General features: G+C 40.5%; 2 protein-coding genes across 3 annotated transcripts in view; one reads left to right on the top strand and one right to left on the bottom strand.

Moving 5' to 3' along the window:
* APPL2 (adaptor protein, phosphotyrosine interacting with PH domain and leucine zipper 2) overlaps positions 1–16945 on the top strand; it is a 37119-nt gene extending 20174 nt beyond the window's left edge. The window contains exons 6-21 of the mRNA XM_063321040.1: positions 228–269; positions 390–448; positions 1407–1553; positions 3798–3880; positions 7043–7201; positions 8277–8465; positions 8933–8975; positions 9053–9109; positions 9224–9312; positions 11026–11178; positions 11305–11357; positions 12853–13027; positions 13701–13737; positions 13869–14009; positions 14696–14743; positions 15610–16945. Of these exons, the coding sequence (XP_063177110.1) occupies positions 228–269; positions 390–448; positions 1407–1553; positions 3798–3880; positions 7043–7201; positions 8277–8465; positions 8933–8975; positions 9053–9109; positions 9224–9312; positions 11026–11178; positions 11305–11357; positions 12853–13027; positions 13701–13737; positions 13869–14009; positions 14696–14743; positions 15610–15738 (1604 nt within the window). The 3' untranslated portion in view covers positions 15739–16945. The remainder of the gene's footprint in view (positions 1–227; positions 270–389; positions 449–1406; positions 1554–3797; positions 3881–7042; positions 7202–8276; positions 8466–8932; positions 8976–9052; positions 9110–9223; positions 9313–11025; positions 11179–11304; positions 11358–12852; positions 13028–13700; positions 13738–13868; positions 14010–14695; positions 14744–15609) is intronic.
* Positions 16946–17500: 555 nt separating this feature from the next.
* Positions 17501–21386, bottom strand: part of WASHC4 (WASH complex subunit 4) — a 42075-nt gene continuing 38189 nt past the window's right edge. The window contains exons 33-34 of one of the 2 annotated variants that reach the window (XM_063321027.1): positions 20432–20507; positions 17501–19685 (exon numbers count right to left, since the gene is read on the bottom strand). In XM_063321027.1, the coding sequence (XP_063177097.1) occupies positions 20440–20507 (68 nt within the window). In that variant the 3' untranslated portion in view covers positions 17501–19685; positions 20432–20439. Of the gene's footprint in view, positions 20508–21386 lie in introns of both variants that reach the window. The other variant, XM_063321021.1, reaches the window with a different exon arrangement.

The following is a 21386-nucleotide window of genomic DNA, read 5'->3' as shown; positions in this document are numbered from 1 at the left end:
TTTTTCACAGTGATAACTTGCTCAGTCAAGTAAACTCACTTGACGTAATGTGCTGTCTGCCTGTTCATTTCTCATCTGGTTCATCATTTTCAAGACAGGCACAACTTATGCATCTCTGCTTTGAAAGTATTGGAGTGACTTAGGCATTGAATGTGCCGTAAATGGTCTCAGTTGAACGAAGTGTTGACAGCTGTTTTTACTCTGAATATTTGAATTCTCTTTTTCAGAAGTAAGCACACTGAAGGATCTTTTTGGCCTTGCTAGCAATGGTATGTTTCCCTGTTTTGTTTGTTTCTAATGGTGTGCACCTGTTATATCACAGAAGACATTTTTTAATCTGCGCGCACACACATCACATTTCTAAAAAAAATAATATTCCTTGTCTACAGAACATGACGTGTCCATGGCAAAGTATAGCAGGTTACCGAAAAGGAAAGAAAATGAAAAGGTAACAAACGTGAAAGGGAAAAGTTTTCATCAGCTGTTCGTAAGTGAACAATGATGCAGATAGAACTTTGAAGAGTTCATCAGTTAAATTCACAGTAGCTCAAGAGTACTTGTGATTTCGTTTCCAAGCAGACACAAAGGTTTTAAACATCAGTTCAGCAAAGTTATACCTGTTTTCTCCAAGTTAGGCAAGTGATCAAGTATTGTGCTGAACTAGAGCCCTTCAGATCCAGGGGAGCTCCTCAGACAGAAGCAGTCCAAATGGCTGTAAATAGATTTGTATAGGCCTACTGTTGTACAGCTGATGTGGTGATGCTGTATCACTGGGTACAATTCATTGTGAACTGTCGTGAAGCCTCGTGTCTGCTGTTTATAAAGCATTCCATTTTTTGGCGTCTACCTTCCAGCTGAATTTCTCTGTATGGGTTGTCATTCCACTTATAGTACACGCAACTGTGTTGGTGGGATTGTTTTACATTTCTTCTTCTTTGCCCAGTATTCCAAAATATATCCCTGTGTGCCAAAAAACATGTGATTGGCCCTATCCTAGGAGTACATCAGTTCTACAGGATGGTCCTTTAAAGGAAATGTAGTACAGAACAGAACTTGATATAGCCTATTGTGAATTATTCATATCTGAATTCTGCACCTGCAGGCTTGTGTTGTGATCTTGGATGCAAATAAATTTCTTGCACTGAAATCAGGACCAGAATTTTAGTTGTGATAGTTATGTAGTTTATAGTCACAGGGGCTCCCCAATGCTTAAGTATCTTGCCAGAGAAGGGCTTGTTGAAGTACTTGCTTTGGGTTTTGAATTGGCTTTCTTAGTTTCTTATCCTTCATTTTAACGTGGAGAAGCTCTGTAATGAGAGTTGTTTCAAGATAACTGGAAAATAAGCAGTAAATGTATCTATATGCACAGTAACACTTTGTCAACCTTTTTATCAATTCTTATTCAGCTTAAGGCAGAAGTGGCAAAAGAAGTGGCAAATGCAAGAAGAAAGCAGCACCTTTCATCTCTGCAATATTACTGTGCCCTGAATGCTCTGCAGTACAGGAAGAGAGTGGCAATGATGGAACCTATGCTAGGATATACACGAGGACAGGTATGGACAGTGAAGTGTCTATATCACTTAGACATGTCCCTGGGAAAAGTAAAACATCGTGGCTCTGGTTATTTTTGAGAACTAACAAATGATAACAGAGGGGCGAAAAAACTTTTATTCATTTTGCCTGATTCTAACAACTGGTTTTGTTTGTGGCAGATAATTGAATGTTTAGATAGTCAGGAAAAACATCAATGAAAAAAAATAAGCCAATACACTTATATACAGAATCAGCTTGGGGTTAATTTTTCATGGATAAGATATCAATGTGGCAGCATTTACTTCCACTGTTTACTCTGCCTGCACAAACTCTTCTATGTAGCAGTTCCCTTCCTGGCACATAATGTTCAGCATACTGATGAGGAGTGTACACGATAGGGAACAGAGCATACACTGGAGAACTGGAAGGACAGAACAGTAGAGTGGATTGAGCATAAGGCTGGCAAATCCTCTTTCTAATCTTTATTCTGCCAGCAATTTGATAGAACATTTCTCAAGTCTGAAAAATGCGGTAGTAATACTGATAATCTGACTCTCCAGGATGTCAGGAGGATCAACAAACTAGTGTTTTCAGAGCACTTAATTCTCATTACCGCCCATTTTAAGGGTCTGTTGTGCTTTGACTTTGATGAAAGAAAGCTTTGGGAAAATGAGAATTGGGCTATGAACACAGAAAAAATGGATCCGGTGCTCTGTTTGAGATTGCAGTGTGGATCATCATCTCCATTGTCCTGTGTCTTTTACAGATCATGTGCCCCCGTATAAAATAGGTAATAAAGGAGAATTCAGTCACTTTCCCCACCATGGGAGTCCACATTGCTTCTCTGCTGTAACTATACCAAGTGAAAGAGCTGCATTGGTTTCCTTTACTGGAAGCGAAACAGCACTTTCTTTCCTGTATTTTATCTGGCAAAACTGCAGTATCTCAGTGCTGTATACAGGAGAGTCTTAGGTTGTCATGGGAATGACTGAATAGCCAGAGGCCTGTTGATATTGATGCATTAATACTATGAACTGCTGCCCTTCAGCCCAAGTATATATTTTCTTTATTAATTACTCATAACATGCGTCTCATATTTCACATTTCCAACGAATGAGCAGGCCATAAGGAATTTTTGGAAGAAGCAGTGGCTAATACAGGGTTTGTTTAACTGAAAATTGACCTCAGTGTCTAAGCTAGGCATGTCAGTCAGTGGAATGTAGAGCTGTTCCCTCCTGAAGTAGGCTTCTGAAATACGATAGGTGCATCATTCTTTAAGAGAGCGTGCTTTCTCTCGTTTGTCTGTGAAGGGAGTCTGTGGTCAATAACACGTTTGCAGAAATCTTGAGTTACAGGTAAGAGGAATCCCACATCCCAAGGCTAGGGAAAAGGAGTGGGATCACAAATAAAATTGGATGAAATAGCTAAAAAATTGCTTAACAGACAAGAATTTGCTTTTACATCTCTTTACGGAGTAGTTCACTGATTTTATTTTTTTTTAAAAAAGCTACGTAATTGCACACAGGCACTATCCATGTTTCACATAGTTGACAGTAGATCCCAACGATGACTGTGTGCCCTGCAGCAGGTAATCCAAGGTCAAGTCTACACCGAGTGCTTCGCTGCTGTTGCGTGCCTGCTGAGCCATACCAGCTAAGTGAATTCATCTTCTGTCACAAAATGTGCACTTTGGCCTTGGTAGCTTTTTTTAGCTCCTTCAGTAGAACAAAATCTGTGGTAAATCTGTAGTTGATATAACTGATTGCCCTGGAGGCTTCAGCTAGCACAGCTGCACTTCATCGTTTTCCTGACTGACTTTGCCATAGCAGTTTAAAAATTTCCAGGTTGGAGTCGGTAGTCCAGGTTGGACTACTAAATCTAAAGGGTGAGTTGTGTCCCATTCCTTTTGATATAGTAGCTTTGCACGCAGTGGCTTATAAAGCCACTAGACCCAGTTCCGCGGGACCAGTTCCGCAGTGCTAGTGTGGGAGAAGGCGACCTGTTCCCTTAGTTCAGTCATCTAGCAAGTTCATTGGAAACATACCTGCAGCAGCCAATAGCTTACGAGTGTGTAAAAGGGTGTGTGAAAGGGTGGAAAATGGCAAAAGTGAGAAATACAAAGAAAGGCAACATAGCTGTACTAACCATGCATTTGATCCCAAAGTATCAGTCATAGTGGGATCGCTTTTAACACAGTCCCCACAATTTGTCTGCCAAAGCCAAGGTAACTTCCAGTGCCCGGGGTTTTTTTTGGTATTTTTCAGATCAACTTTTTTAAGAAAGGAGCAGAGATGTTTTCCAAAAGAATGGACAGCTTTCTGTCATCTGTTTCAGACATGGTTCAAAGGTAACACAATACTTTTGTTTCCTTTTGTCGTTCTGTTGAATTCTGAGCAATAGCACTGTAACCTTCAGCATGGAACAGGGAGTGCCTGTTTCTTTCTCATGAGAGTCCTCCCATGCCGACATTGCATCGTTGGGTATATTTTGTTAAAGCAGCAGGTGGAAAGGAGGTATGTTTGTACATGTAAAGGGAAATGTTGCCAGTGCACTGCAGAGAGTTGTTTTTACAGCATAGTCAGGAACTATATCTGTAAGGTGTTCACATGCATTCTTTCATCTTTATGTCTCTTCACGGACACAAAAGCATGGAATTTGGGCTTGAAGCGGGCTAACAGAATTAATATAATAGAGATAAAGTGCATTCTGAATTAGGGGTATTTATACTTGCTGGGTCTTCTGTAATAATACTGTAATGGTAACGGTAACCCGTAAGTAAGGATTTAGGGGCCAGAGTGTTTAATGTAGCTGCACAAGGCACACAAAACTCTTCACCCTAGAGAACATATTAATTGCATCCAGTATAGGCTGTATCGGTCCACTGAGTTCAACCTGCTTTAGTTCAGTCCTTATTTCAATAAACTGCCTCACTTTTGTACTCCTAATTTTGGGATTATTTTTTCTTTCCTCTCCCCTCCCCGCTCGCCCACTTGGAGTGAAGGTTGACATTTTCTTTATAATTAAGTCTCTGTAAAAGTAAACTTTACATTTAAAATGTAATCATATTAGACAGAATATTAATCATTTATTTTGAATCAGCTGGAACACTAAACTGAGTCCTTCGCTTTACTGCTTCGTACCTTTCATGTTGAACTGTATCCAAATCATTACTTATTCAGACTCCGGTGGCATTTTAAATAATGCATACTTGTCAATTTGAGAACAGTGTTATAAGGAATCTCCCTGTATAGTAGATTCTTTCACCAAATAATTCTTCCTGTACATCGATACTTATTTATATATCTTTGCACAGTCACTTCTGAAATAAATCCCTCCACAGTCTACGTAACGCTTGTACAGACTGGAGGACAGATTTCAAACTCCCTTGAAATAGTGCCCTTTATTTAGTAAGGCTAGAGCACCTTGCTTGTGTCTTACAGGTACAGTGAGGATCCTGCCATTGGATCCTTATCATAGAATAAGCCCTTGTGTTCCAAAATCGGATGGATTTGAATTCTGGATAGTACACAGTAGTAAATCGAAGCAAAAATAGACTGCTCAGTTGGTTTGCTCAGTCTGGTTTTTGTGTTTTAAGTCTGTCACACAGCAAAGCTTGAAAGTACAACTTAAATTTAACTAGTACAGGAGCGCGATGTCTTTGGAAAAACCAAAATTGAAGCTTGCAAAATTCTGAATGACACTGTGCAGGTTAGCAATTACTGACACAGGACATGGTTTCATGACTTAAGATTACGCAGCCACCGAAAACTCTGCTGCCCACTCCTTTCTTTCTATAGTGCTGGGATCACAAGGCCTCAGTGAGACAGTTGTGCGTATTACCATTTATACAACGAATAGTGCTAACCGTGTGAAAACACATAAGAGAGGACAGATCATTAAAATACTCCCAGTAACCACTTAGTCTAATTGACACAAATGCATATAAATTCGGAATTGTTAGCTTTTCTCTCCGTTCTGCCTTGGAGATAAGATAAACATGCCTTAGGAAGAGGAATCCAGTCTTGGGCACCATGAAGATGCCAGGGAAGTTTTGTCAGAAGCAATTTGTGGTGTAACAAAAATGACTGATCAAAAGATTCATTGAAGTAGCACTTATGTAAAAACTGACAGCATTGTTCCATTTTATTCAAAATGGAATTTAAATAATTCTTATTGTGACATTTAATGATAATGTTGAAAGGCACCAGCTTGCAAAATATGGTCTAATTTAATTCAGAACTAATGATATTACTTAACCTTTATAATTGAGCCTGTTACATGTCTTGTCTAGGTGGTAAGATGCACGCAGCTGGTCTCATTTTGGAGGTGATGTGGGAGCCTAGGAAGTCTCAGCTTTCTAAAGATGCAGAAAAGCTGGAAATAAGCTAACATGAAAACAGATTAACAACACGATGCAAGAGTGACTCTTCATCTGTCCAGTTGGATACTGCTTAGTGCTGACTTAAATGTGGCACCGTGTCTCTAGATTACTTCAACAGTTACAGGGTATCACCAACTTCTACAAAAGAGTGGGGAGGAGAACAGGAGGAGAATCATTTGTACTTCCCCTGTACTTTTCCACAGGCCTTTTGCCGCTGTCAGAGACAGTATGGTGGACTACATGGGTCTCTTGTCCTGCTGTGTACAGCCTGTGTTATGTGCTCATGTTCTCCAAAAGGTTTAACCGCTTGGGCAGGAAGCAGGGAGGAAGTTGCTTATTGCATAGGTGCAGCTATTAATGATTTTTTAAGGTATGCAGTGACAAGTATTCTTATGTTCCCACCCTGTGAGTTTTCCCGGTACCCTGGATACAGTAAAACCTACTCTGAACTATGCTGTTATACTAGGGCAACATCTATATATGTTCAGCATTGTAGATTGGTACGAGCATTGCTTTTAGAAGCTGTCTCTATCAAAAAATAAACTTAACTCTTCACTCTCAACACCTAAGCATTTCTCATGTGCTCGTTTCAGTCTTGCAAAATGATCTCATAATTTTGATCATTATCTCTCTATACTGTCTGGGGAAAGAAGATAACTACATTGAGTACAAGTTGCAAAAAAGAACGCGTGGCTACTGTATGAAGCATACTGAGAGTGACATCTTCAAGCTGGGCTTTCAGAATAAAGAGCAAGGGGAAATCCTGGCTGTGCTTTTGCTTCCAGCCTGCCAAAGATAGCTATATTTTCCTTAAACTGTTGCATCTTTTCTCTTTAGGCTCAGATGACATTTTCTGGGAGTAGTTCCCTATTGTATGCCTCTTCCTGCCATTCTGTCCTAACTGCACTGATTTATCTAGTCTTTAGAGAAAGCCTTGGACGTGGAATCTTGCATTATATTTCCTATAAAGTCTATTCTAAAAATAAACTTTATCTTTGCACTACCCTCCAATATAATCTCAACTGGTATTTTTGTTAATTTTGGCGTTACAGGTGTTACCTATATACTGGCCTAAATTGACTAATGATGGATTTGGGTTTCTTGTTGTGTTGTGTGTTTGTTTTCCAGCATACAGGGAGAACTGGATGCTGAAGCTGAAAAAATGAGGGTATCCCAGCAGGACTTAATTGCAGTTAATGAATCTGTTTACACCCCAGATTCTGATGTAACTTCACCTGCTATCAATAGAAATCTCATCCAGAAGGCTGGCTACCTTAATCTTAGAAAGTAAGAAGACTGTTTCTACCCACTAGTTGCTGACTAGTTGATGTAATTTTATTTCTTTTTAGGTTGTAAAGACTTGTCAGAAAATGGTTTTTGAGGCTCCTGAATCACTGTGGCAGCTGTACTCTTCAGCTCCTAACTGTCTCTGTCATCTTTGGAAATGTGTTTTAGAAGCTTAAATTAAATCAGAGACATTTGAAACTGTTTCCCTGAAAACAGAAGTTTATTTCTGGTTGAATTCACCTACAAGGATGACTTCCTGCATTCACGTGGCTAAAAATTAGAAAATGATGGGGCCAATGAAGACATAGTCTTTACAAAAATAAACAGTTGTATTTTGTAGCAAATGCATGTTTTCATAAATGACCTCCTTCACATAAACAAAAGCTCCGTGCACAATGCAAGTGCATAGTTTTGAATGTATACCATACGTACTTCTGCAGATTTTCCAAGTAAAATCTTCCATCAGCTTCCACGGGAGCTATGTATACTGGTGGCATAAAGTAACCCTGTTTATGTGATTGATTAAATAACAGTTTATTTCTATTTGACTAGTAATTATTTTTTTTGAGTGGACATTTATTAATTTCTCGTAGCATTCGAAGAGCTGGATTTCAATATAACAGGACTCTAGGGAGAACATGGACTCTGAGAAACTACTTGCAGAAGATGCTTTTTAAAATTATTCTTTGTGCTGAAATTGCTCATGCTGCTCTTCACCTTGAAAATACTTTTTTTTTTTTTTTTAGTCCAGCTTAATAGTATTTCACGTCAGTTACTCAATACCAATAATTCTTTTATTCCTTAACTACAAGATACTGCAGAGAATGTTTTTAACTTGGAATGTTTGGAAATAGTTTAATTCTTCAGCTTTCATTAAGGATTAGTCTCTGCTAGGAATAAGTGCTGCTTTTACCTTTTAACAGAGACTCATCATAAAAAAAGATTCCAGGGTTGAACATAAAGTTCTGATTAGCATCAGGATATGTTTGCAGTTTCATTTATTTACAAATGACTTCATATATATGGAGCAATTTCTAGATAGTAATGAGTCTTTATCGTTGCATCTTCTCTTTAGTAAAACAGGTCTGGTGACTACAACTTGGGAAAGACTCTATTTCTTCACTCAAGGTGGCAACTTGATGTGTCAGCCAAGGGGAGCAGTAGCTGGGGGATTGATTCAGGATCTGGACAACTGCTCTGTTATGGCTGTAGACTGCGAAGACAGAAGATACTGCTTCCAGATCACTACTCCTACAGGCAAAGCGTATGAGACAGGTTTTATTTGAGGACAGCCGGTCGCACCTACCTTTTCAGATGCTGTTTCATGCCTGCTGTAATAGTAGGCCTTTCTGGATTTCCAGAAGGGAAATCCAGAAATCCTTTGTTTCCAAATTAAAAGCATGTTCTTTCCCATCCTCCCCCACAACTGCCTGAACAGCATATGTGGTGTCCTTTAGCTGCAGCGTATTTGTGATTTTTCTTCCTTTGATGGTTAATAGATACAAAGCTTGGTGATGTGTTCCAGGCCAGGCTGGATGAGGCTTTGAGCAGCCTGGTCTAGTGGGAGGTGTCCCTGCCCATGGCAGGGGGGTTGGAACTAGATGATCTTTAAGGTCCCTTTCAACCCGAACCATTCTGTGATTCTGTGATTCTGTGATGTTGTTATAAGACCTGGAGTCAAACATTCATGGTGTCCACTGTTAGCACTGATATGCTCTGTTTATATTGTAGGGGTATAACCCTTCAAGCAGAAAGCAAGAAAGAATACGAGGAGGTAAAAATATTTTCTTAATGCTGCTGTTCTTGTATACAAATGAACTTGAAGAGTTCAATTTCACTTTTCCCTTCCAGTGGATATGTGCCATCAACAACATCTCCAGACAGATCTATCTCACTGACAATCCAGAGGTGGGAGCTTGTTTCCATTTTTCAGTCTGTTCCTTCCAGCTTGCTTTCCCATTGTTCTTTACATGGCAATGTAAAGTACATGTGTAAAAGCGCCGTTCCGTCTTGTTTTCATAGGCAGCTGCAATCAAGTTAAATCAGACAGCCCTGCAAGCAGTGACTCCCATTACCAGCTTTGGGAAGAAACACGAAGTTCACCACCACAGGTAACATTCTCACTTGCACGGACTAGAAACGGTGTGCTCAGTCACACTCTTTGTACAAGGCAGCAGTCACCCAGCAGAAAGCCCTCTCTAGGCCCTGGCTTTACAAGCCTGTGTGTTCTACAAAATTCCTCTACTTCTGATGTTTCCTCCTGAAAGCTGTAAGAGATAGTAAGTGTTGAGGGTAATGCTCATTGCTCCACATCACAGCTTTGGGGCTTCTTGCGGTCGCCACTGGGGTTTTGCTGTTTCTTCAGAAACAGACACGGTGCTTTACTTGTAAGTGCTTTGCTGTAAGGGAATGATTTGTAATGTTGGTGATACAAAAATAGAAATTTGTGATGCAAGTCCCTAGTATGCGTTGAAGTAAGTATATTCTTGCACATTGCCTCAAACAGTTCCTGTCAGTCTGTCATGGGAATATGCCTTACACAACTGTCAGAATAATTACTGTTGTTCTCTTGTGCTCATTCAGGTCAATCAGTAAAGGTCCCCTCCTTCAAAAATTGTTAATAATTCTCTAGGGTATGCTTATACATAAAATATGTATTTTTAATATAGTTTCTTTGTGTCCACATGATCCTAACATCTTGCTTAGTGGGAATTCTTCAGACTTCATTATCAGAGTTGGCTTTCAAACCCAGTGCTGGACCAAAATCCTGCTTTCAGAAGCAGAGTGAGAAACAAAATAGGACAAGTTTACCTCACACTGACTCCAACATGAAGAGACTTCTCTGCAAATTTTGTCAGAAAAAGAGAGATTTACGAGTTTAGAAGAAACTAAACTACTTTAATGAAATATTAATAATAAAATAAAAAGGAAAATAATGAAATAGATACAGTATATACAAAACTGTATTTAGCTCCCAGGATGATGTCACTAGCAGGCACGGGGGAGGTCCCAGACTGGACTCATCGATGGGTGGGAACTGGATTCCACAGATGGAGTCAGGAACACATGGATCGGGATCAAAGGCAGATGAACAGACAGGGTCCTCCTTGGACGTCGGCCATTGAAGGAAGAGCTGACCCTTTGATCCCTCAGCTTTTATACTGAGCATGGGGCAGATGGGATGGAATACCCCTGTTGGTCAATTTTTGGGTCACCTGTCCTGTCCGCTCCTCCCCGCAGGTGGGACGCCCCTATGCTTTTCCACTTCCGACCCTCCAATGGGGCAAATAACAAAATTAGCTGACCTTGGTTGTTATAGCAATAAATATAAGCAAGATCCTCTCTGTGTACCATTCCTTGGCACAATCTGTAAGGACTGGCCTTATCACTCTGAGAATGAACCGTTTTCGACACAAGATGCTGTTAATTTCAGAGAGTTAGAAGAGGCCTAGCTAAGAAGTAAAATTCCCGAACAGAAAGTTGGTTCTGCTTTCCCTCAAACGAGGACACCTCATAGTGTGGCTGTAAATATGACCACTCAAGGGCCGGGAGGCAAAAAGTAACCTATTGCTGAAAGTCAGCTCACACTCAGATCTCCATTCAGGTTTACTATAACAGCATTTATTTTTTTCCTAAGTAATTTTAGGTACAAAAAAACCCCCAAAACATAGATTTTATTTGAGTCCTCAGTAACAGGTAAGTAGGAGAATACTCTAATTTATGTTTACATATAGTGGTTCAGTCCTGCTTTGGATTTTTGAATAATCTTGTCTTCCTTCCAGAACAAAGATTGATTAAAACATTTTTTTCCATTTTTACTGTAGCCAGAATGTAAAGAATATGGAAAATGATAAAATAATTCCCAATGAATCAGCTGGCATTCAAGACTCCACACAACTCATTGCTCCTGGAACACCGATTCAATTTGATATTGTACTGCCTGCCACAGAGTTCCTGGACCAGAACAGAGGTGGCAGGTATGGCCAGAGACTGTGATTGATCGCTTTAGCAGAGTGATTCCAGGGGAGAAAATTAGGTATTGCACCATGTGGGGGGGGACAACACCAGAATCTGTAATTAGAGTTTTTATTCTTCTTTCATAGGCGTGCAAACCCATTTGGGGAATCTGAAGATGGCAGCAAAGATGAGGAGGAAGGTCAGTGCTTCATTTTTCCAGATAAAATTAGCCATGATTTTAGGCCTGATTCAGCTGTCAGCTATGCAGTGTGTTGTAATGAAAGCACCTGACACCGTGGAGCAGCGGTAGCAGATCCATGGTACAGTTGAAGGCAGTTACCAATCTTTTAAGCATCGCTGCCTGTGAAAACAAACGCCTTTTTCCTTGACAGTCCAAGCTGTATTCCAGATTAGGTTTATTTCAAATGCTTAAAGGCAAAAGGATTTGGTTTCTTGTTTTTTGTCTTTCATTCTTTTTTTTTTTTTTTTTTAAAAAGTAGCTGTTGACTTTTTTAGAAAGGGTTTGATGGGACTGTATTATAATTCTGCTCAAGTTTGAGGCTGCTTAGAAGCCATTTCTTACCCACGTGTTCTCTGAAATCCACAATCTAAATCTCACAGAGATTTAGCTACTAGCAGCAGCTTGTCTCTTTCAGCAAAGGGAGAGTTTCTCACTGCTGCCCCCTTTCCCTCCTCCCAGTGATGTGCCAGTAAAACTCAGCAGTTCCAATCTTCCGTTCCCAGCGCACGCCGGGCTCAGATCCTGGCTCTCCCTCTGTGCCAGTTACAGCCGCTGACTGGAAACAACAGCCCCTGTCAGAAAACTACTCACTGAACCAAAGCAGAACCTCCTGATCTGCACACTGTGGCTTGCTGGTGCTGTCCCCTGGCGTGCTGGGGGGGTTGCAAGCTGCACCTCCGCGCTGTCGGCAGCAGCAGCAGCGCCCTGCTCCACTGCAGCACAGGGAGTTCCGTGCTGGGGTGACTGCCCTGCGTCTCAGACTGATCAAGTGGATCTGTGTGAGCTCAGCTCCAGATGATGCTTAACAGCCTTTGTGTCGTCTCGTGCAACGTAGACATGGCTGTTGGGGCCTTTGAGCAGTCACCTTCAGCAGGAGTCATCCATCCTGCTTTACCTCGCTCACCACCAGCCGTAAAGGGAGCCTGACGAAATGATGGCTTTGTCACATAATGGCTACTTAGCTGTAAATAGGAGTCTTAGGGTGGTAGTCAATGACCAAGGAAGGAGTTAATGAAAACCTCATTGGAACCAGCTGTACGGAAGGTCAGAAGGACATAGAAGAAAGTGAGGAACGTACGAGGTTTAAAGAGAAGAGTTAATTTGATGGAAGCCACGGCTTGTGCACAATCTTAAATTTATCACAGTTTGTGTGCACCCGATAACAAGACAGGCAAGTGAATTTTACTGTGTAATCAAACAAGGCATAAAGGCATAAAGCTTCCGAGCAACCGTGATTTATTTTTTCCCTTCCCTACTCGCTGCCAGTTCAAGCACTGTTTAAAACTGGGTCAGGGCACTGTTGGGCTCACGGCAGGAAGTCACCACCCCCGCAGTCACCACCCGCGGGTTTGCTGTTGAATTTCCAAAGTGCAAAAAATTATTTCATTGATAACTTCAGCTACTGGAAAATTGAAGTAGCACAGTGAAGGAAGTCACGTCTTTTATCTTCCAGATTCACTCTTGCAGCAGATGTTCGTAGTTCGGTTTTTAGGATCTATGGCCGTTCAGTCCGATGACACAAGTGAGGTGATTTATGAAGCAATGAGACAAGTGTTAGCTGCTCGTGCCATTCACAACATATTCCGTATGACTGAATCCCATCTCATGGTCACCAGCAAGAACTTGAGGTACTATAAAATCTTCAACTCGTCAACACTCTCCTCTTTTCATACAACTTGTGATCAGTAAAGTATTTTTGGTTTTGATTTTCCAAGCAATACACCCTTTGAGGAAGCAAAAGCCCAAGATCAGCTTTACTTAGTAAAAATGTCTGGTTTGTTACTGTGTAGCATCTATAGATCATCCTCCTGACCTACCAAAATTTAGAGGATGCAGTGGGGCTATAAGGCCCCGCAAAGATACGGAAAAAGATGAAAAAAAAACACACTGGAAGATTCTCTTTCCTTTCATGCAGTAAAGGCAAGAGAGCCATCGCTGTCCTGTTGTCAGCATTGTCACTGCAGAATGCGTTGAAACAAGACATTCACTTTAGCTGGAGTGCGTTTGTGTCCGTATGCATATTAGTGTCTTAGCCCCTACACTCAGGGCGCTCACCACATTAGTGGTTCAGAAAGGTACGATGACCTGGACGCGTCAAGCAGCTGAGAGTCAGGGTCCAGAGTTGAACCTTGCCATTGACCGACTTGAAATCACAGAGCAAGCATTTGATTCTGTGCATGTGTTTCCTCGTCTGTAAAATTGCTGTAGTGATTGCCCTACTGTTATAAAGCACCTTAAAATTACAGAGAATCGCCGAAAATACTTTTAAATTTTTTTTTTTCCCTCTACACATAATTGCAGGTTAATAGATCCTCAAACCCAAGTCACACGAACAAGTGTAAGTAACTTTTGGTTTTAATCTGGTTTTCTACCACAGCATTGAATGCTCAGTCACATGAACTTGAGCTCTTGATCAAGTTAACCAAATGCTCGTTAAAAAACAATAAATTCTTTATTATACTCTTCCAGTTTGAACTTGCCACTGTGACACAGTTTGCAGCTCATCAGGATAACAGGCGACTGATTGGCTTTGTGGTCCATCTCAGTGAGACTCTGGGAGAAGAATCCATGAGCGCATACGTTTTTGAGAGCAACACGGAAGGGGAAAAGGTTTGCGTAACATTTAATAAAATACTTTACTTAGAAAACAGGTCTTTGCCTTCTTGGCTTACACATCTGGGAAACTGGGCTATAGAAGCAAGAGAAGCTCCATTTCTTGCCACGAAAACATGCCTTAAAATGCAAGCCTTTGATGGCTTATGTCTAAAAAGGACCGAATTTATAGATAATGCAGCAGCTTGTACAAGGAGGAGAGGATGTGATTGCTAGTACCAACGTGAAGGGAGAGGGGAGAGCGTGTGTGGCTAGCACCAGCACTAACAGAAAGGAGCTGCGTTGAGACATGTACATCTATAAAGCTTTCAAAGATAAGGCAGCCGTACCATCTGTTAACACCGCTGGGTGCTCGCTGCGTATGGTAACAACAGACTATTAGAAATAAGGAATGCGCTGGAGGATTTGTGTCTCAAAAAACAGGAACGCTCTTACATGCACTGGAAAAGATCCCTCAGGTTTGGAAATAAAGTTTGGTGAATAAAACTGAGTTGAGTTACAAAGATTTACCAGCCTAAGTGAGCTTTGAGGCAGAACCTAAGATAGGGTTATTTTTCTGTAGTTAGCATAGTGCTTTTAGACCTGTATTTAAGACTAAGTTTGCATTGACAGTTCAGTGGTTTAGTCCCAATTAAGGAACAAAAAAACAAACCTGAACTTTACATATTTTTTTTTTTTTTTAGATTTGCTATGCTATTAGCTTGGGAAAAGAAATCATTGAGGCACGGAAGGTAAGTTTATTTCATTCCCCGAGTCTGTGTTGCGATGCATCGTATTCTGCTTTTGGCTGTACCACCCAGCTAGCTCTGGTGTGCGTAACAACAAAGAACTGCTCTTTCTCCGAAGGACAAGGTGGCGCAGACCTTCATTAACACAGCCCTTGGGTAGTTCACGCAAAAATAAAACTCAGTTTGACTTTGCAGTAGCTTGATTTGAGATAAAATTTGCCACCCTAAATCAAATTCAGAACTACACAAACCCAGTTGTTTATGTTTGAAAGGAAGCTGTGAGCAAAGTCTTCAAAAAAACCCAAACAAACTCTCTGGGATGAGGCATAAATCACACACGTTGCTGTTTCATGTTTAGAAACTCATATTTCTTTCTCCCTTAGGGAGAAAAACACATAGTGTTTTTCCACTCAAAATGAACGGCAGAGTTACCTAGCCCCTTGTAGATAAATTTTATCGATACAAAGATGTGACACCAATAGATTAATATTTGCTGTGCATTTTTGCGGCTAAGATTTCAGAACAATTGGGGGTGTGAACTTCTAGTCACAGGCAAAAAACACAAGTATAATAAATAATTTCTCATCTAGACAGTTGTTTTTCTCCTTGTTTTTCAGTAATTATATCAATGCCAGATAAGAATAGCAAAATAAAGGCTGAAAATGAGTGACTTTTTTTTTTTTCCCTTATATACCCAAGGGGTGGTTTTACTGAACCAAATGGGATTGTTTATATTGCAAACCTTTAGAAAAAAGGTTGTCATAGAGGAAAAAAAAAAGTAGTTGTAAAACCTTAACAAGAAGGACTAGGAAAACCGTGTGTTCCTCAGAGATTGCTGCAGGCTGCTGAACTCTCTTGTTTTCCTTCAGGACCCAGAAGCATTAGCTCAGCTAATGAAGTCTGTGCCGTTAACAAATGATGGGAAGTTCATGCTTCTGAATGATCAGGCGGAAGAGGATGGAACCACACATGAAGAAGGGGAGGAATCAGAAGCATAAAAAACTCTTGTTGTTTCCTGCAGCCTGTGTGGGAGCGGGAGAAGCACGGAGTTGTTTTGCAAGAATCTCTGGGTTTCGGTCATCTGCGCACACACGAGGCCAGATTCTGTCTTCTGCTGGAGCCAGCCTGGCCTCTTCGCAGTGGGGCTTCCTCTGGATTGACAATGGAACAGCAGCAGGACTTGGCCTTTGAGGCTTTTTGCGTTTGTGAATGTGTAGGTGTGGCTGGGAAGCCGACAATCTCGGGGAATGTTTCAGCATTGGCCCCTTGCCGCTGGCAGCTGGGGCAGCACCGCTGTCAGCCACAAAGGGTTAATGGCATTTCTTCAGAGTTACATGGTGAGCAGCCTACTCAATTCCAATGAAATCCGTGCAAGCTGTAAGCCGTCAGCTCCTTTAACAAATATCGGGCCTCAGATTTCCTACCGTACTCAGATTTTCATAGTTTGCATGATTATGTGCATCTGAATGAAGGTTAAAAATGCACTATTTACTTTATTTTCAGATGAAGTTACTTTTAGTCTAGTTTAAGTGTAACAAGATTTATCTTTTGTGCTAGCCTATTCACAAAACAATTTGTTAAACACTAAATTTTTCCTATTAATATAATCTATTTTTATATTGCATCTAGAATAAGCTTACAAAACAAAGCCAAGTGCCTACTCTTACCTTCACGGGGACCGCACTCACCCCTGCTGTAGTTAAATAATGGCCATAATGTACCTCCTCGACTTACTATTCTAAATACCACTGACGCGCAAACATCAGAAGCAGTCGACAGTTGTGGCGCGTCAGTTGGGTGCGGTTTTTTCTATGGTTACGTTTCTTAAAAGTTAAATTGAGGCGATGATAATTGTAGGACAAATAAGTACTTTTATAATAAGACTTCTCTGTATTTTTAACATTATCGTGACATGCAAGAGCTGAGTCTACCAGCAATCTTTGGTTTTAAGAAACTGAGCAATAAAATGCTAGATTATGAGTCTACAATGTATTGACTAGTCTATTAGATAATAGATATATATTTGGCTAATATGTTTAGATTTCTTCCCCCTCCAGTTTAACCTGAAAACATAAGAAACTATACTTTGCAAGAAAAAAATAAAAATAAGCAGGAGTTATTTTGAAGGGGGGTAGGGCAGGAGTGTAGTTTGTATTAATCAAGGTAAGGTAACTGGAACAAAGCGCTGGAATTCCTCAAACTTAATTTAACTCAGTCACTTCCTAGGTAACTAGGTTTTCTGTAAGCAGAATCTGTGCTACAGCATCTGAAAGATCCCAGTTTGCAAGTGTTTGACATGGAATAAATTCATGCTGAATGTTTGAAAGAACCATGAAGAAAACTGTTAGTAACTGACACAAAACCTTCTTCATAAATAAAAGTTGAAGCTGTCATATTAAAAAAATTACCACCTGCTGAACTGATGTTACTGAAGACACTGAGATTCCCAAAATTGCATTTATTAACACAGTTTTATGTACATAATGTTCTCTACTCACAAACCAAAGAGACTGAGGTAACAAAATACCCTTTTGTACAATGAGTTCGGAAACAAAGTGTTACATTTGGTCCTTTGTACCTGAGAAGCTGAAAACAGCTGTTGTTGATGGCCATCCGATGAAAAACTCAAATTTACTTCTGATTACAGACCACATTGGGACCTCCAGAATCTACCCCTCGGCAGCAGCAGTTCACTCCCCAGTGAAGCCAACACCAGGTGGGTGCTGCTGGGGCCATCACCCATCACCAGTCAACGCAAACATCTTTTGACCTTGGGGCTGAGAGGGGCACCACTGCGCCTCCTCACCGCGATGCCGCAAGGAGGAAGGGCAGGGCAGCCCCCCAGCTTCCGGCATAAAAGGGCACAGCACGTACCAGCAGCAGGCTGCACGACCTCTGGCAGAGCAGCTGCTACCGCTTGGGCACGCAACAGCCTCCTCCCAAGACTGAACACACGAGGGCAGTGGTGGCAGCTGCCTTCTCGGGGAGAGAGACTGCCCTTCAGCCTGTTCTGCCCCTGACATGAAGGGACAAAAAACTTAGGGATCAGTTTTATGTCCCTGCAGCAAACTCATCATCCTCGCTTTCCTTTTTCACTCCTGGGAATTTTGAGCGAACGCATTCAGTTTAGTTCGGGGGACTTTTTTGTTTTGGCTCCACTGTCTCACTCCAGACAACCCGTTAGGGTCCAGTTTGTTCCTATGATCGGAACAGGAGGGGCAAAAGCAATGAAAAGAGTAGTAGCACCACAGCAAGAATTTTGCACCCCTTCCAGATACTTGTGAGGGGAAAAAAAGGATTTATGTGACTGACACAGAGGGGTGTGTGACATCCCAAGCCAGGACCCACCTCCTATTTCAGATGAGAAAAGCTTTCTGCATATATATGCTGCTACCTGCCAAAAATAAAGAAGGAAATACAAACTACAGTCCTGTATTAGCAAGAATAGCTCTATTACCACTGTACATATTTGTGTATGTATATATTTTTGCCACATATAATATACATTCAGGTCTCCCAGACTAAACAGGGTTCTATAAAAATAGGCTTATGTCTTTCCTATAGAATTTCCATCACCAGAACCATGTGAATTTCACCAACATACATTAAGAAAATGCACAGTTCCATTTATGTCCAACTGCAAAGTATTACCTACCCGAGACAGTATCTTTCCGCAAAAAGCAGGAGAAGGGAAAATACAAGTACGGATTTTATTAGAGCGTGGGTAATGCCTCGGCTGTACGTCGCTACCCAGCAACTCTGTCCTGGGGGAAATGAAAGCCATCTATCCACGATGCTGCAGTTGCTGCGGAAGGAGGAAATGTAGCACTTGGCCACTCCAAGCCAAGAACTCAGGTGAGTTCAGATGAGACAGGAATACGGGAACACATACACTGTAATTGCAACTGTATGGGCATTAGCAGCAGCAACAAGAATGCTGATCTCGGCAGCGCTACTCAGTGTGGGCACAATTTGGTCAAAAAAAAAGTGTACACAAATTACCAAAAAAAAAAAATACAATACCTGTATCAAAATAAAAAAGCAAAAATATAAATCAAGTAATGCAGCATTCTTTAGGGCAGTCTCTGCAGTTATAATGAATTAAAAATAAAAACTTTTAATGAGCTGAAAAAAAAAAACCAGCTGATTTAAACAGTCCATAAAGCTTCTGTGTCATGTTTTCAGAACCAACGAAAGGACTTTTGCATCAGTCTGGTCTTTCCAGTTACAGTAAAACATTTGTCTGAGCTTTCTGAACGCTGAAGTGACTGGCAGGAAAGAGTGAATCAAAAGTACACCAGGAACTGTCTTTACCAGTGACCCAACGGTGGGTGGAACAATTTGAATCATTAAAAAAATTACCTTTTTTGTAAGTAGAAGAGATGAAAAAAAGCTGGCAAGTATGGTCTAAAAATACAACTGAGTGTGCCACAAAAAAACCCAGAAGTAATTCTCGGTTGGACTGACTAGATAATTTTTTCTAGTTAGTAAGACCTGGAAGTGTTTTATGTTCTGGGAGATTAAAACACAACTATATCTTTTAATGCAAGTGGTGTTTACTTTTCAGCTTAGTCTAGCTACTTAAGTTAGGAATCAGAGTAACTCTTGCACAATCTAGAACCTCTACTTGCAGGCATTGACAGATGTTATATTTATAGAGAGTTCTCACAGTGTTCAGCAGCTTCTGAAGCCTGCAGTGCAATTATTGTTAATAATCAGGCATGTAAGACTGTACGAACGACACTGACGGTACAACAGACCTACAAAGGCTAGGAAATACAGAATTGAGGCTGAAACTTGCAATTAGGCACAACATATTCATGAAGTGTAAGATCACTTAATAGTTACAGACACCCATCGCACAGTGTCTGGTCATAAAAGGAAGAGCTGATTGCGGTTCTGTCTTGGCTCTGGGTTTCCTTACTTCTGGAGATGCAAATCAGACCTTCGGTATGAAATGAGAAGTCATTTATTATGTTAACTTTTCTGGTTTTCCCATTCTCTGATACGGGGGGGGGAGGGAAACAGCTGGGGAAAACAAATGCCTGATGGGATCCTAAGCTCCCACAGGGCAAATACTATTTATGGTAATAATAAGGGTTTGTGGAATAAAACGTTAATAATGATTTTCATTTTGTGTAATAGCTTTAACATACATTCAGAATGTACGCTGTTACGCCCACAGTGTAATCTGTGACTGTGTTAAAATACACCAGGTCTGCATAAAACCACATCTGGATTAGTTTTTGGACAACAGATACACACAATATCTTGATTCAATTTTTTTTTTTTTCTGGTTGAAGAGATGCACCAGTTCAATTCTTAGACCAACAGCCTATGAGTCTTTTTTTTCCTTAATGCTATGTTAGAGATGCAAGAATGCATCTAAAAATTAGTAAGACTTTTTTTTATCTGTACTTTAAAATAACTACCTCCAAAGTCAACATTTTATATAGTTATTTTCAATCTAAAGAAAAGTGCGGTAAATAATGTAAACTCCTGAAAAATAGGAGTTTTTACAGGAAATATAGACAAACACAGACCTAGCCTCACTGGATGCTAGTATACTACTGTACATTTTCTCTTGGGTTTAACAGAGCAAGTAAATCAAATCTAGAGCTTTTACCCTAAAGAGTGTTACTGATAACAACAAGAACATGAATTATTGGAGTAAGTAATCATCACCCGTACCAGCCACATCATTTCACAACAGGATCTGCAGGCGTAGGGTTTGAAAGATCTCCGTTGCTTGCTTTAACAGATTCTTCTACGAAAATAAAAAATAAAGACATGGATCATGTTTACTATTTTGTCCAAGGCAGAAAAACCAAAGTCTTAGCATATATATTATGCTGATGTCATAACACCCTTGATACAGTACACCATGGTCAGCATACGCAAACCGACCTTGCAGCACGAAGGGTCCTGGTCCTACGAAGAAACCTGTATTTGGGGTGAAAGGTTTCTTCAACCAGTAGAACTTGTGTAAAGATCACATATACGTGCTCATACGTTTTGCAGAGTCCAAGTCCAAATATTACGTTAGAAGGCAAAGATATCACCACGTTCAAGGCTTTTCACCCTGCTGTGCGTTTCAAGCTTTTCTCACCACAAAACACATTCTTCAGGGAACTGAAGACGCATCACAACAGTGAATATTTAACCTAAAATATAATTAACTGATGCCCTACAGAATGCTCTCCTAAAAAAGCCAGGGTACTATGTCTATTCTTACTCATCACAATGCTTGTAGTTGGGGTTTGGTGGGGTTTTGTTTGTTTGTTTGTTTTTGAGTTGAACAATTACTTAAGCAACTTCACTGAATATGATCAAATATAAATTCATGCTAAAAGACTTCTTTCTTTGCAAACTGTTTTCCTAATACAGAAAAAAAAAATCATAACCTCACAAGTCACTTGTGTCTCTGTCAGTACTACATCGGAAAATTATTTACCGATTCCATTTTCAATATACCGCTACCTGAGTTTCTAAGTAACTTGTAATTGAACTGCACTTCTGTATCTTAATTTTTGGGACCACCCTCATTTCTTTGAAAAGAATTTTCCCATACCCAAGAGAATCTTCCAGAATTCATGAGGGAGAATATGTAAGCATGAATATAACACACAAAATACCTGTGTTACCT

Source organism: Chroicocephalus ridibundus, chromosome 1 (assembly GCF_963924245.1).
Source record: "Chroicocephalus ridibundus chromosome 1, bChrRid1.1, whole genome shotgun sequence".
NCBI lineage: Eukaryota > Metazoa > Chordata > Aves > Charadriiformes > Laridae > Chroicocephalus > Chroicocephalus ridibundus.
This window is presented reverse-complemented; position numbering and strand designations above follow the sequence as displayed.